Source organism: Euwallacea fornicatus, chromosome 1 (genome assembly GCF_040115645.1).
Source record: "Euwallacea fornicatus isolate EFF26 chromosome 1, ASM4011564v1, whole genome shotgun sequence".
NCBI lineage: Eukaryota > Metazoa > Arthropoda > Insecta > Coleoptera > Curculionidae > Euwallacea > Euwallacea fornicatus.
Genome location: NC_089541.1, coordinates 8,458,446 through 8,474,594, shown reverse-complemented (window position 1 = coordinate 8,474,594; position 16,149 = coordinate 8,458,446). Strand labels below are relative to the sequence as shown.

At 35.9% G+C, this 16,149-nt stretch overlaps 2 protein-coding genes across 11 annotated transcripts in view; one reads left to right on the top strand and one right to left on the bottom strand.

Annotated features, from left to right (window-relative positions):
- LOC136340372 (5-hydroxytryptamine receptor 1-like) overlaps window positions 1–13,976 on the bottom strand; it is a 145,439-nt gene extending 131,463 nt beyond the window's left edge. For 2 of the 3 annotated variants that reach the window (XM_066284424.1, XM_066284468.1), the window contains exon 1: window positions 13,553–13,976. The gene's annotated coding sequence lies outside the window, so the exon portion shown is untranslated. Of the gene's footprint in view, window positions 1–12,829; window positions 12,849–13,552 lie in introns of those variants that run through there. The other variant, XM_066284437.1, reaches the window with a different exon arrangement.
- LOC136340431 (uncharacterized) overlaps window positions 1–16,149 on the top strand; it is a 159,180-nt gene that overhangs the window by 122,692 nt on the left and 20,339 nt on the right. For 2 of the 8 annotated variants that reach the window (XR_010732304.1, XM_066284544.1), the window contains one exon: window positions 12,491–12,630. The exons of 5 other annotated variants lie outside the window; for them this stretch is intronic. Coding sequence is in view for 1 of the 3 variants with exons in the window: in XM_066284544.1 (XP_066140641.1) it covers window positions 12,491–12,507 (17 nt within the window). In the remaining 2 variants the exon portion in view is untranslated. Of the gene's footprint in view, window positions 1–12,490; window positions 12,631–16,042; window positions 16,125–16,149 lie in introns of those variants that run through there. One more of the 8 variants, XR_010732302.1, reaches the window with a different exon arrangement.

Sequence of the window (16,149 nt, the reverse complement as noted above, 5' to 3'; positions counted from 1 at the left end):
ACCACTTTAGACATAAGCTTTTTAATGCTAAAGCTTTGTAATATAAGCGAATTTTTAACAAAAAAAAATCATCTACATGTCAGGTCGGGTACCTCCGGAACTCTCCTCGTATCTTTATGGAACAGGATGTATTGCGGTATTTCGAATGGGAAACTCGCAGCCTCAAAGTCAAATTTGGCGAGAAAGCTTCCGATGTGTCTCTACAGTGTCTCCAAGCAAAACAGTCTATCACTATTAATAGCACACTAATAATTACGCCCTAAGCAGCATACGTGACTGCAATATTCTAGAATGTAAATCAACCTTGGCTAGAGCCTTTAAGCGAACTGGTGGATTCGCATTGAAGGATAAAATTGAAGTTCTTATCGGTGTTTAATTCAGAGTGAATCCCTTATTTCCTGCTGCTCGAGGACATAAAGAACAGCTTGTGGAGTGCACTAGAAATTAAAAATATTGTTCGTACTTTGAAGAACTCATTATTCCAACTCTCAATTTAACCCGATGTGGGGATCAAAGCCTGATAATTACTAATTTTATAGTCTTCCAAGTGCACCTTGAGCCAATCAAAATTCGTATATCGTTCATAAACGTAGGTATACTACAATATATTATATTATCACCAATAAACCAACAATGGCGTCTGTGAGGAGTCGCATTTGGCAATTGACCTCGTTACAAATGGTTCTACAATGGTCGACATAAAAACACTCAAACAAGTTCGTTGTGGTCGTTACAGGCCATGAGGTGGTGAGAATTAAAATCGTTTCTATAAAACACAAATCTATTTCGAGGGAAAATATGGAAAATTTAACCGCTGGAAACCGATGTGTACAATTTAAAAACGTTAACTTTCCAGGTCACGTATTTTAAAAGTTACAGCTTGCAGCGGAAAATGACAGTTTGATTTTATTTAAAAATAAACTTTACCTATTTTAACGGAGTTTGTCGACATTTATCGCAATTATTCCTGATGCTATTAAACTTTCTTAAAGTTATTGACAGACAAGCTTTAAAGATTAATTATATTAAACGAAAGTTTAAAGTCAGTATAAATTCGCGTACCGTATCGTTAACGTATTGTTGCCGTATCGTTAAAAATTTAACACGTTAATGGCGCGGTTCGCAAAACTCGTATCTTTAAGATAAATGCGGGGTTGTTCATTTTTACATCCTACACGCGGAACATTCCTACGTAGGGAGAAAGAACATCGAGAATTGAGAAATCAGGTTCTCACCGCATTTAAAACACAACAGAGCTACTCACTTGAAAACCCGACATTACAATGATACAAGAGATGAACTACTAAAATGCCGAAAGGTCATTTCTATTTTGACAGCATTTCTACAAATTGAGCTCAAACAGTTAGCATAACTTCTTAACGATACGTTAATGATACGTTGCGCAAATCTATAAACCAGATTTTAAATGAGCGTATGTATGTCATGATCAGAGGTCAATAGGTTGTCCCAACAGAAAGTTAAATCGATTCTGAAACAGGTAAAGCAGTCAGAAACATATACGTAGTATAATCAGTATAATATAGGCAAATATGCACAATGTACCGGCGGGGATCTTTTACACATAAGATTTCTAACTTTCTGTGATAATCCGAAGTTGGTTCTCCTTCCAGATTGGCGACCAAGACCATGGCAGTAAATTCGAGAAAATTTTATTGTACCGTATACGGCCAGGACTTAGCGCGATTTACTACGTTAAAAGTTTTCGATTTAAACTAACAAATCTCATTTAACCCTTTTTTAGGTTCGTTCGGGTTAGTTCAGGTTCAATTTGCTCAAAGTGCGCCAAACCGAATTAGCCCAGCGCCCGGATTTCTCTTGATTTGTGGCCTTAATTTCGGAATTTATTATCATTTGGATAATTATGTCTAAACCCAGCACTAATTTGTCGCACAGAGACATCTGATACTGACAAAAATGTTGTTAAGGAAATAAGATAAAAGAAAATAATAAGATTGCTAGTATGGTTTTATTAGCGGAATGCCGAAAAAGTGTCCCAATTTATTTAAATGTTTTAAGGGGATTTTAGCCCCTCCATATATGTGAGGCAGCCGCAATAAAAAAGTCATAAAAGTAAGCCCTCTTTAGCCGCAAATAAATATATTTTGCCACTCTGAATTGAGTTCAAGCAAATGTCTTCTATCACTTTAAAAATCACTTTGTATACCCCGAAAAAGATTAATGTTCGCGATTTTTCCGTAAATTCTAATTTATCTGGCCTTCTTTACACGATGCTTCTGCCGTCTTTATTTAAAATGCCCACTTTCTTATTTGTTCGAAGAAAACAGAACTTTTCTATAAGAGCTTTATAGAAAGATCTGATAATTTTGTACAGAGTGAACAGAAATCCTGACCCTCAGGAACCTCAAAATAACGCTACAAATTAGACACGTTGATTCAACCGTTTCATCATTTTTAGTCTTTAGGAAAAGTTATATTTTTCATTTATAGGCATCTTAATTAATTCACGTGTCTCAAAATAAAAAAAAAACATCAAAGACAACTGCCCACGAATTCCTGTAACTTATCAGCTAACCTCGACATGAAATTACTTATAAAACTGAGTTCAGGTTATCTCATTTCTTCCTTGACTTAATTAGACAGATTTAATATAATTTCTTTACAGTCTACTTCGGAAATTGGCTGGTAACTACCCTCTGAAACAAAGAAAAGGACTGAATCAGAGTTCTTGGTTAAAGCAAAATTTTTCTTGGACGCTTCAACTCGATCTCTTCCTAAAGATGTTTAATGGGAACGGTTTATGTGCAGAGATATATTTGTACATTCCTAAATTACTTTAGTAACAAATGGCCCACTCCCGTAAACATTCCAACATGGCCTCAGATTTCCTTTAATTAAATTTGAAGAACAAGCGCGACTATAAAAGATTTAATTTAAAACGGTAATTAAATAGAGAGGCAAATTAGCCCGTCGTTGTCTGATTTTATAATCCATTTCACGCTGGGTTACCTGGCTCTAAGAATTCATGGACAATTTGCTCTAAACAGCCCATTATGAGCGAGGCATCTTGGCACTTCAAGTAATATTGACCCCATTCCACCCACATGCCCAATAAAGGGCTATATCGTGTTTGTCTGATCTCGAATTCTAATAACGATCCGCTGAAGGCGAGCATACATGACTGATCAACAAGCTAATTCGTCATCATTCAAAGCCCTTAGGTCTTAGGGGAAGGTTCATTCTTATAAGGGATAAAGGAACCCTTATTTCGGTTTAATTTAAAATTAGCTCCTTATTTTCCTCTCCGTGGCGACTTGCTGAGTGTCTGGAGAAGACTTAAGGAGAAGAATCTTGAAATCCCTGTATTTTAAGTAGATGGGAAATTACGTAAGTGCAAAATGTAGGATTTAATAATCTACGTAAGCCACTGTGTAAATAGCGATAAATCATTTAGGGGAGCTCGGAAATGTTTTGAGTGAACTGTTAAAGTAAAGGCTTGATTAATTATTAATATTTCAAATTCGTTAGCTTTATACATCCGCAAAATGGTATAGAGGGTGTTCGGAAAAAGGAGGGGAGTTCCCTTAACAGGATTCTTTAAGCATAAAGAAGGCTAAGAGGAACAGATTGGATTCCTACTTCTCAAATCCTTAAAATATTCAGGGCCTTAAGTTCAATTTCAACTATTTTCGTTCCGTAAAGCTCCTATAGTTTTTCAGATATCAAGTCTCCATCTGGACGTGACATTTACCATATAAAATAAACTAGGAAATACTGATTAAGTTGATAATCAAAATATCAATGAATCCTTGGCATAACTTTGTTGAGATCAAGAATTATTCCGAATTTCTGTCGATTTAAAATTTTATTATACAAATTTAGTGAGAGAATAGGCTCTAATGAAGCGGGCGCAATTACGTACTCCCTGAAAGTGATTTCACAGTCCCTCGTTCTAAGAATGGGTAAGTTTTTTACTCATTTAATCGATATGTTGGCATTGCCTCCCGATGGAAACCTAAATTCAATTTTTTTGTTTAATTTCCTGAATTCCTTGCTTTATTTTTACGGCAATTTGTGTCCAATTTCATTTTCTATCTATGTGTAATGATCAGCAGCAGTCAATGGAATAACCGGAAAACAGGTTTGCTTGAAAATTTCCATTTACTTACTGCAATTCATTGCACCAGCTTTTACGTTGACGCTAAAAATCATAAACCGAAATCAAGGATTATTCAAGGAAATCACTCGCAAAGAATTCATCAGAAACTTTCAATGTAACACAGTAAACATTTTCGATGACCAAAGAAAAATTAAAATTATCATCGCAAAAGAGATTCAGCAAATCAAATTACAGTTTCCTAGAAGGATGAAAGTCTAACGCTATTTTTAGATATTACAATGTTTCTAGATGAATTTGCACTTCCCAACGTGTAATGGATATTTGATTATAGAATCATAATTAAAGCAAATGGTAGTTTGGTTGAGGACCCTTACAGCCCTTACCTATAGGTATATATGAGTTTATAAGACACGCTAATTTAACAGTTCAAATATTAGTTATTTGCCTTGAGAGTTTGTAGGTAGATATATATTTGTTTAGGAATCTTAGCATTAATTTGATTTGTGTGCCAGGCATTACTTGTCGTTTAGGCAAGTAAGATATTTGCAAGTACACATGCCTTCTGGGTGATACAAGTTCGTCAGGGGGCTGTACAATGAAGCCTGATGCACCTCGCATCTCACCTGATTGGAATAATCAACGTCAATAAAATATAATAATTTTGAGATTGGCGTTTCCATATATGAATTCAAATCAGTTTGGTTTGCAATCTATTATTTCGAGATTAATTCTGTTAATTTCGAAACTCGCTTGTGTCTAATTAAACTTAACAATGCAATTAAAGACTGATACGTTAATAATATTTATCCAAAACATGAAACAACCCTCGAACCTAAATACCCGAGAGAAAATTAAAGGAAACGTCCCTAATTTACGGTGAAGGCAAAACCACCCTCGATTACGACTTATTATTCCACTCTTGCTCTCGCTTCCCACATATCCTGACGACATATTCTTGTCGTCAGAAGGTTGAAGGAATCTAATTTAATAAGATGAATTCGAATTCGCCTTCTGTGAATGTTTGCCATTTTCGTTGTTCAAGGACGAAAGCGGTTTTAACGCCGTGACAAATGAAAATTTTATTTTTAGAAATTGGAAATATCGATCAAGAAACACGGAGAAAAATCACTTTCTTTAAGCGAATTGGCAGTGACGAAATACGATCCATTAAGGTTACCCCGAGCAAATTTTCAACAAACGACCGAGAAAAAAGGTTCATGTATAAGAGTTATACAGGGTGTTATTGAGTAAGTGTCAGATATTTCACCTGGTGATTTTTCAAGCAGTTTTAAGGTGAAAAGTTCCCATAAACACCTGTCCTAGCTCCTTTAGTTTTAAAGACGCGGGGTATTAAAGTTGAAAAAATAAATCGTATATTCTTTGACAACTTTCGATGTCTTCTAGATAATTTTACCGTATCCGCAGTTCTTTCGAATGAGAAATTCAAATTTATCAACGATTTAGTTGTACCTTCTAGAGGGTGCCACAAGCGACCAACTGGACACTTTTGAACAGCAGCATCTTTTTGGCTTCACCATTCCCAAAAGGTAAAATATGTGTCGGCTGGTTCTGAATTAGTAAAACTTGCCATTTTTTGAATACAAATAATTTGCAATAATTTTCCTAAAAAGGAGCGTCTTCGTCACAATTTAAGTTTAGTCATAAAAAGATAACAAGTGCCAGCAATTCTAACATCGAAATACTACAGCGATTTCAATCCAAAACACTAAGAATCATCTTCATGGTTCGTAAGCAACGAGACCATATGTAAGGACCTCAACATCCCTTGGGTGCGCGACGAAATACTCAGATTTTCACTCAAACAAAGGGACCGAATGGAGAATCATACCAACATGTTGGTGACCGACCTGCTCAACGAGCAACCTATAAGGCGACTCAAACGCTATAAGCCAACTGACCTGCCATCAAGATTTGCTTGACTGTGGCGAGGGACTGGGGAGGGTGTACATACTGTATACCTGTCTCATACTCTAGCGACAGAGTAGAATTAACGCAGCCTACTAGCGTAGTGGATGAACTCATAATGTTGAGCTCTATTCATGCCTACTGTGAATGCCAATGCTCTTTTTGTTAGCGAATTTAATTATTGTAATATAGAATTGCAAATTGTAAATAGTTTTGAAGAAAAAAAAAATTTTTTAATAAAAAGATAACAATTACAATCATTTTCTTCAAACTTATAGGTTAAGTTTATATACAGGGTGAGTCAGAAGGATCGTGTCAAACTTTAGGAGCGTGTTTTACATGAAAAATAAATGTAAAAAAACTCAAATGTTGTTATCCGATTTTCGTTTGTTTACAAGTTATAGCGTCAATAATATTTTTTAACTAGGATTCTATTTGCCATAAACGCACCTTTCCTGGACGTTGGATTGGTCCTATTAGTTGGCCTATTAGTTGGCCTCCAAGGTCTCCAGACCTCACACCACTAGACTATTGTTTGTGGGGTTGGTTTAATACTGAAGCGTACAGAGTAAAAGTGGACACTCAAGATGCACTAGTTCAACACATTAGAAATGCTGCAGCTGCTATCAAAGAAAGACATGAAACAATCAGGAGCGCAACGAATGCTCTTCATAGACGAAGCCGAAAATGTTCAGAAGTTAATGGCGATATTTTTGAACATTTACTATGATATCAAACGTTAATTTATGGAATTTCTTATGAAATTTATAAATGTTTTTATTTTATTTACGCTATAACTTGTAAACAAACGAAAATCGGATAACAACATTTGAGTTTTTTACATTTATTTTTCATGTACAACACGCTCCTGAAGTTTGGTACGATCCTCCCGACTCACCCTGTATATTAGTTTACTTTAACATTTCTTTTTATTTTTCAATTCTCTTTTTTTTTATTTATTGTCTCTAGGGAACTCATCAGACAAAAATTACAAGGGCCATAATGGACGCTTTTAGCGCCTTCTAAGAGATATCACTAAATCTTTGATAAATTTGAATTTCTCATCTCAAAAACGGAATTTATTAAAATTAGCTGAAAGAGATCGAAAAATATCAAAGGATAGGTAATTTATTTTTTCAACTTTGATATCCCTTATCTTGAAAACTAAACGATCTAGGACACAAGGTTATAGGAACTTTCCATGTTAAAACTACTTGAAAAATCATCCTGTGAAATGTCGGACACTTATTCAACAACACCCTGTGTGAGCAAAGTAATGTTTGCTCATTTTTTGGACTACAGAGTGACCTATAATATTACCTAAAAAGATATATAGATCAAGTCTATTGTCGAAACGGATGTCATACTTTTTCATTTGGTTTTATTTTTCTATGTTGAATGCTAAATATTTTTGCCTATGTGACTGCTCACTATCTGCGTTTAATGTATAGCAACAGTTAAGCTAGAAAAGACGACAAAGTAATAATGTTTCTTATCAATGCCGATCCTCAATCCAAGTTATTTGCATCGAATCTCATTACTCAGCACAGCTTTATGACGGTTGTCTAATATTTCAAAATATACAGGGTGTTCATTTTTTATTATAAACGCACACATTTCCGTAACTACTGAAGTTGACAAAAACAGTTTTTCAAACTTCTCCTCAAATTTTATTAAACTAATTGATTTTCATTCTCCTTTATTTTCGTTCTCGATAGCAATACATAATTTTTTTTTTTTATATTCAAGGCGAGATTTGCTTGAGTGATGGTTTTCGATCCTATCCTGCTATGAGTAATACGACCACCACAGTAGCACTAAAGGTTGTAATTTTACTGCCATCAATCAAATTTTTTTAAATTGATTCCAGGAGGATATTACTTTATATATAGTTTTACATCGTAGGGCTGCAATTAATACAATACGGTAGTGAATATTACCTCACTTAATTAAGAAGGGAAAATATAGACCTCGGTAAACTGATTTTGTTTTTGTTTGGGAAAGTAGTCCTAATTGAACGATGGTGAGGAAAAGATATCAAAAAGCGGTCGAGTATAGCATGTCAGGATTTTACTGGCCCCATGTAATTTAGAGGATTCATTTACCATTGAAATAAGCGCGATGAAAATTAGTTTTTTGCACTTACGAGAGTTCTGAAACACGTAATTCACCTGTAAACACGTCTCTAAATGCTCAAAGGCTTTCTTTGAGTAACGAAACTAAATCAATTCTTTATTAACCCCTCTTTCGCTCTACCCGTTTTTTTTCTTCCGCATTTGAACACTTTCAGTCATTTTGCGATCCCATTTTTCCGAGATATAAAAGTAATATTTCCTCAAGTACTCAACAAAGAGTCCAATAACTTGACGTGAAAATTGGCCATCCAATTTCCAGGACCTTTCAACCCGAGATTTCTTTTATTTTCAGAGCTGGGCTTACTGAAGGGCTTACTATAGCGCACCCATGAAATTTAATTTGTATTCCCAATAAACTGGCATTGGCACGGGTATTGGAATCTTAAATAGATTCTTTAAGTTCAGATTATTAACGTTACGGCAGAGAATATCTCGTAATCCGACACTGGAGCCGACAATTGTTCATGACCTTATATGAAAGAACATAAGCTTATTTTATTAAAGGTTATCCATGCCTTCGATGAATCTAGAATAAACGCTATTTGGCGAAGTATTTGTCAAGCTATTCGCATTGAGATTGTCAAGTCAGCGAGCTCTTAAAACACGCATGCGCTCATTCGACTGTCGTTGGACCCTTTCATTCAGTATATTCATTTCGGGCGAGAATGTCGAATAATACCATGAATAACGAATATTTGTTGATTCACTTATCCGTCCGCAGTAGTTGACACGTGCCGTATGCCGAATTTTCACTATTCGGCACCCTCTGAATCCCGCATTTTTTGGATCCAGCTTTATAATTAAGTTTATTTAGAACGAACATCCAAGCAAAATTTTTCTTTTTCCCTGAAAGAAGTTTAATTTTTTTCCGAACGTTTCAGCAATGTTTCAGGTTATTGCGGGGTATTTCTGCTCATTTCCGAGGCAAGAGATCTGTAACTGTCCCTGTAGTGAGCGAGTACATTATTGTCTTCAATTTAAGCACTGTGGTTTAAACTTCAGTTTAAACCTCGACGTGTAATGTTTTACTTGGCTGAAACTTTTAGAGACGGTCCTAACTAACTAACAGGAGAAAGGAAACGTCGGGAGAAAAAGAATAAAATTACGTGATATTCCCAGGTGAATTTTCTTGGAGAGCGATGCTTTTCTCTGTTTTTGTTTTTATACGGACCTCGTTCAAACATGTCCCATCTGACTCCGAGATTACTTTTAGCGACCCATAACATTTTTGATGGGTATATATAACATACAGAGTATCCAACATAAGGATGCCAGAAGCAGTCCATGCATCATGGTTTAGGATTGTTGGTTTTTCATATTGCCTTCATAATGAAACTTTCAGAAACTCCCCTTTTTGAATAAATCGCTAGAAGCTTAATGAAAAAATTGGCTAAAAAATATGAAAATTCGATAACTGCCTAAAACACGCATCCAACAGAGCCGTCTATGCATAGAGAACCAAAAGTACCACATAAATTCGTTAAAAATTTACGGAAATATACTGCGTGTCAGGGAGAAGATAACACCCCGTAAAAATGGTTTCATTTAAATAATTTTTGATATACATGTTTCTTACGTTAAAACAAATATTTAATTAAAAAATTTAACAAATTTAAATTGTTAAAAACTTTTAAAAAATTATAAATTGTCGGTCCACCGTGGTGTCTGATATATTCCTGTACACGTCTAGGCATGGATCTAATGAGGTGATTGATGTCCTCTTGGGAGATTTCATTTTAGCCTAACCGGACGGCATGACACAGCGCTGCTAGCGCTTGCGGGAATTGAGGTAAATTACGCAAACTTCTACCTACAATATCCCATACATGTTCAATTGGTGAGAGATCTGGAGATCGAAGTGGTCAAGGTAGCAAATTGACTGCATTTTGTTGAAAGAAGCACATAGCCACTCTAGCCATATGTGGTCGTGCTTTGTCTTGCTGGAAAATTGGATTAATAAGAGCTTCCAGATATATGCACGAGATGAGGTTTCAGGAGTTCTTGAATGTATCGTTGGGCTGTCACACTGCCTCAAATGACAATTAAGAGGACCTGCTATCATATGCAGTAGCACCCCTACTCATTACCCCAACAGTTTGATGGACATGCCTCTATATTTTAAATAGGGAATTCCGTCTTTCAACCCACCTCCTTATTTTTACGCAACCATCATGCGTACCCAAACAGAATCTGGATTCGTCACTAAACACGATATTATCTCATTCCACATTTCAATGTATCCATTCTGTACACCACTGCGGTCAGTTTTAACAATAATTTAAAGTGAGGAGCAACATAAAATTGGGATGGTAGTAAATTAGACCAAAACTTCTGATCTGGCAATAAATTATTCGAATTCCAATGAGCCCTCCATATCCGGCAAACCACTGATTCGCGGACGTCCTCGACAAGACGAACCTATCTCTTAGGGCCATAATTCCGAGGCGGCGATCTTGGCGTTCGGTAGTTCTACGGGATCGTCCAGTACCTCTCATTCTGCTGGTTTGCTTTTCTTGGAGCTAGACCTGACAACATCTCACTATTGCGTTTACACTACGGTTCAATCTAGTGGCGATTTCCCCAATGACCGATTTGCCTCTCGTAGATCTAATATTCGATCTCTCTTAAATTCTCTCAATTGATGATAACTTCGTCGAATTCTACGTCTAGGCATATTTGATTCATCTAAAAGCACTTTCTAAGTACACTATACACCAATAGATGATATTTTGCAGTCATATTGTTAATATTTTATTGTAATTTTTATAGTAGAAAAGAAACTAAAATTCCTGATAGCTTGTAGATACATTGATAGATATGACTGAAAATTTAATCGTTTTTTGTGTTCCCATATACAAACATGCATCCCAAATTTATTTAAATAAAACCATTTTCACGGGGTGGTCTCTTTTTTTATATCACACAGTATATTTTTCATAAAATTCTGGAATACGTCAAATATTGTTTTTAGTTATGAATTTTTTGATGTAATTGACGTGTATACAGGGTTAAATTCAATAGTTTACGAAAAAATTACAAAAAATAAAAATAACAATAAACTATTAATACTTAAAAAGGAACAATATATACTGTATATTATAATCTAATGTATTAAATATTCGAACTATGCCTCTTTGACTTCCTAAGCAAAAGCAAAAAATAGCAATTTCAATTCTTCAAGAACTTTTTTTTATCATTTGAGAAGAAATTTGTTGAACTTTTTGTGCAATTTTATTTTTTAACCCTTGTATGTTATTGTAAAAAAGTACACTTATCTAACACATGAATAGCCCTGTATACACGTCGGTTACCTCAAAAAATGCACAACTAAAATCCATATTCATCGTGTTTCAGCATTTTCATGGAAAACATTTTCTTCAATTTTTAACAAAGTATACGGGGCTTTTGATCTTCTATGCATATGCATAGTCAATGCTCGGCACCTAAATATTGCTTAGCCCTGATTTTTCAATCGAGTGGCAAAAAGGCTGTTATTTTTAATTTTTAGATAAGAAAAATTATCAGTTTGTCAAATGGATAATACAAGCTAACATGTAAATGACTATACGAAACGGTGAGATACTCTACCAAACCAAAAACCGAAACCGGTAGGAACTAATTGTGGCATCATAACCAAAAAAATTAACACTCCTTTTTGAATCTGCATTTTCATTGGTCAGAGATGTTTTCGATTGGTACGCTACCTCAAAATTAAACACCCAGTGGTTTTTTAATATTTTTCCATATTCCCTGGAGAGTCCCGAAAACCCTCTGCAGAAGTACTCTTCCATTTATAGTACATCATTTATCATATTATTAAAATATGACCGCGAAAGCCAATGAAGCCATATCCTCATGTCCCGTCGATATAGTGGAGTATACTTCCTTGACATTTTTATTTTACAAGATAAAGAACTTCTTTCGTTAGAAGTTGACGAATTCTTCGTGGCAAATAAATCAAACTCTGGTAAGTTTACAAAACAGCTATTTTGAAGCAGGACAATGGCCAATTTCGCCATTTCAGTGGAAATATCTGCTTCATAGAGTTACCGGACTTTCATAAGCTTCACGGATTGACCTTTAGTAAAAATTTCGCTCCGCAGACTAAGCTAAAAGTTGGTATAAAGCAGTATGTTGACAGTGATGATTCCAGTGAATTGTATTTATGATAATATTATCATGATGAGGAAGGGCGAGTCTTCTTATTGATTAAATTACATCTTCGTAGATCAATTGATACAGTTAAATGAATGAGCTAATAATTTTCGACTTGAATAAATTCTTCTACGTTGCTTAAAGCTAGTCGCTGATTTAATCATTTCTCCTACAGGCAGAACTTTCAGGTGAATGAACAATCCCTTAAGACATGGAAGATGAAAGGATGATATGATAACTAGGAGAGCAGCAGGAGCATTTCATTAAATTTCAGTTAGTTGTTATTTAACATAAAGTTCAATAGAACATGGAATAAACGGTTGCGACACCTGCACTAAATATTTATTTTCTAACACTATAATCGCGCTGTATCAGGTATCTAAACATCCACCTATTGAAAGACAATTATCACGAACGGAAAACCGTCACGGAAGGAAAGTATAAACACTTAAAGCACTTCAAAAGATTGCTCGCGAACAGGACAAAAGACGAAACAAAAGTCTTCTAAACTTACTTTAAATGCTTGAGAAATTGTAACTCCAAAAGGGCTGTTTAATCCGTGCCACTCAAAAACTTGTAGATGTCTGCGCTCTTCTCTGAGTTAAAATTAAGAATACTGATGATCGACATTTTTTTGTTTAAAAGGGAGCCATTTAGTGGGGTGACGATAAAAATCAATGTCCCGACCACAACAATAGCTCAAAAATGGACGAGAAAAATTATTGACAAAATTTCAATTCACAGTTAATTCAGAGCAAGCCCGCGATTTGCAATTTTACGGCTCGAATTCGATAGCTACGTAGATATTGCCACTGGGGGACAGGACAAAAGACTAAACAAAAGTCAGTCTAAATTTACCCTGAAGGTTTGAGAAATCAAAACACGAGAAGGGCCGTTCAGTCCGTGCCGGTCAAACATTCATAAAAATCTAGACTTTTCGTTGGGTTAGAATTAAAAATACTGATGATTGTCCATTTTTGTTTTTGGACGGGTGACTATTAGTGTGGTGACGATAAAAATCAATGTCCCACCACAACAATCGCCCAACAATGGTGGAGAAAAATTATTGATAAAATTTTTAGTTCCGGGTTAATTCGCAGTGAGCCCGCGTTTTGTGATTTTTCGGGTCGAATTTGATAGGCTGCAACCCAAATGCGACTGGAAAAATTCGATAGCTGTGTAGATATGACAGCTCGATGACAGGACACCAGACAAAACAAATGTCTTTTAAACTTACTTTGAGAGCTTGAGCAGTTGTAACTCCAAAAAGGCTGTTTAATCCGTGCCACTCAAAAACTCGTAGAAGTCTGCGCTCTTGGCTGGGTTAAAATTTAAAAAACTGATGATAGTCTATTCTTAAAATCTTAATTTTGATTTTGATTTTTATTATTTATTTTTTCGAAGGGGTGGCAATTAGTGTGGTGACGATAAAAATCAATGTTCCGACCACAACAATCGTTTAACAATAGAGAAGAAAAATTATTGATAAAATTTTTGGGTAGCGGCTAATTCAGAGCGAGCCCGCGTTTTGCGATTTTTCGGGCGGAATTCGATTCACTAGACCCAAATGAGACCAGAAAAATTCGATAACTGTGTAGATATTACTCGAATCGAGAATAACCTTCGCTATCCGAGCTCCGACCGTCAACTGTTTCGACTAGCGGATAGCGGGTCCCGCGCCTTGCGCACTCTATTGCCGAATCAAAATGTATGTGTATACTTATTCGATATAAAGCGCTAAGGGATGAAAATTTCGGGTTTTCGGGTCTAGAAAATATAAATATGCATTGAGAAACGATTTCGTTAATTTTTTTTTGCGCCACGCGAGCGTCGGGGGAGGTTAGAGACCGAGTTAAGGGAGATAACAGATTTTTTTTTGTGCCGTCAATTGTTAAAGAAGTCGCTGTGAATAAGGGCGAAACATATTGTAGGGGCGGACGGAGTTGTTCTAGGTCGCAAGAAGTGGGGGCAGGCACCTGCCCGGAATTTTTTAGCAGGCCATATAATGATTTGCTCCTGTTCCGGGCGCTACCGCGCCCGAAGACACGGCGAATACGTTGATGGAGAATATTTGCATTCCATAGCAAGAGCTCGAAATCGGGAAATGGGTTGAAATTCATCATGGAGTGGGCGAATAGGCTGAAGAGGTTTTACATATTGCAGGCCTTGTTTAAATCATAACTTTGAGGAGCATAATGTCAAGAAAATTACCGAGCGTTGAAATGGTTCGTACTAGTTAACAGAGTTTGCTTAGATAACCTTGATATTTTTTGATCACGTAACTGTTGACTATGCCCAATATAGTGCTCAACCAATATGCTACCAAAAACATTCAATTGAAATGGTTGTTACCTATCAAATGACGGAGTTAAATGATGGAAGATACTGCTCGACAAACTTTCTCACAAGATTTTTCATCGTTGGAATCTCCGGTGTAATAATGTACCTACAGTTAGAAATCACTTACATTTTTAAAGTCTCTTGTCCAATTTTTTTGGACAGCACTTCGCGGCACCGCATCACCGGGGCGGTGCCAACATGTTTGTCAAATTAGCACCGTGGAACTGTGTATCCACAGTTGCCAACTTACAGCAAAAGTTGGCAATGTTAACAGTTTCTGTTTAATATTCAAACATAAAACAGTTGTCCAACTGTTGAATCTGCCCCACGAGGTGGGTAACCTTCGTTTGAGGTCCCGGTTTATCTGAACATAAGCCCTCGTTCATATTGACAAATTTAAATATTTTACAGGCAAAATTTCGAGGCAATACATTTTCACCCCGCCTGATCAGATATAAAACAATTCGTAAATATTTAATGAGGCTCCATAGAGATTATTCTATCTATTATTGCTCAGCCAGAGTGCCGGTGAGCAAAGCCCATTCTCGTGTTGAATGGCAGAGAATTGAAAAGCGTACTCGGTTATTTTATTTACTATTTATAGCTCTCCGCTATAATAACAACTGTCAGTTCATTTTATATCAAACATCAAGATAAAGCTTTAGTTTCTACCTTTCTTGAAAACACAATTTCAATTGCAACGCTAAACGCCTGATGGGTGTTGAAGGGCAAAAGAAATTCTCTTTATGCTCATATAGGAAAAATCGAGATCGACATTTCTCACGTAATAAATGATCGCGCCAAAACTTTTTGGTAACTCTGTAGGTGCAGTGGCATGGGGCTGCTAAGGGGACTAGCGGGGCTAAAAGAACAAATACTGAATTTAATTTCCTCAATACCATCAACATAGAAATTATTATTTACGATTCAAATCACGTAACTTTTTATGCACGTCCCAGGCTTCATATCAGCACTGATACAACATCTTGTCAAAAGTAATATGTAACAGACATGTTATAAACTCCTTGTACCGACAATTCAAGAGCTTGAGCATTATACCAATAATAATAACAAAATCGATAACAAATAATCAGAAGCAGTGCTTTAGTAGGTAAAGAACAACATTTTCCGCTAAATTCGATGATCAAAGAATACAACGCTTTAAAACGCCAAATTAAACCAAAACGCCAATTAATTAAAGTAGGGTTATGTTTAGTCATTCAAATATATCGTTCTCCTTTTTTAGCATATGAAGTTTATATGACTTGTCACTTTACGTAAGACGACTCTCAATCGTTAGACTTTGTGACGTCAATAAAAAGTTACATAATCTCAACTATACTAATTTACGTTCATAATTTAATGAAACCAGTTTCCAACATGTCAGTTTTAACCAAAGAAGCTCTGTCGGATGACTCATTAACTCGTTCAAAGGTGTAGGTACCATCACCTATAACTGCAAGCGGTAAGTAAAAATAGTGAAGTTCCTGATCA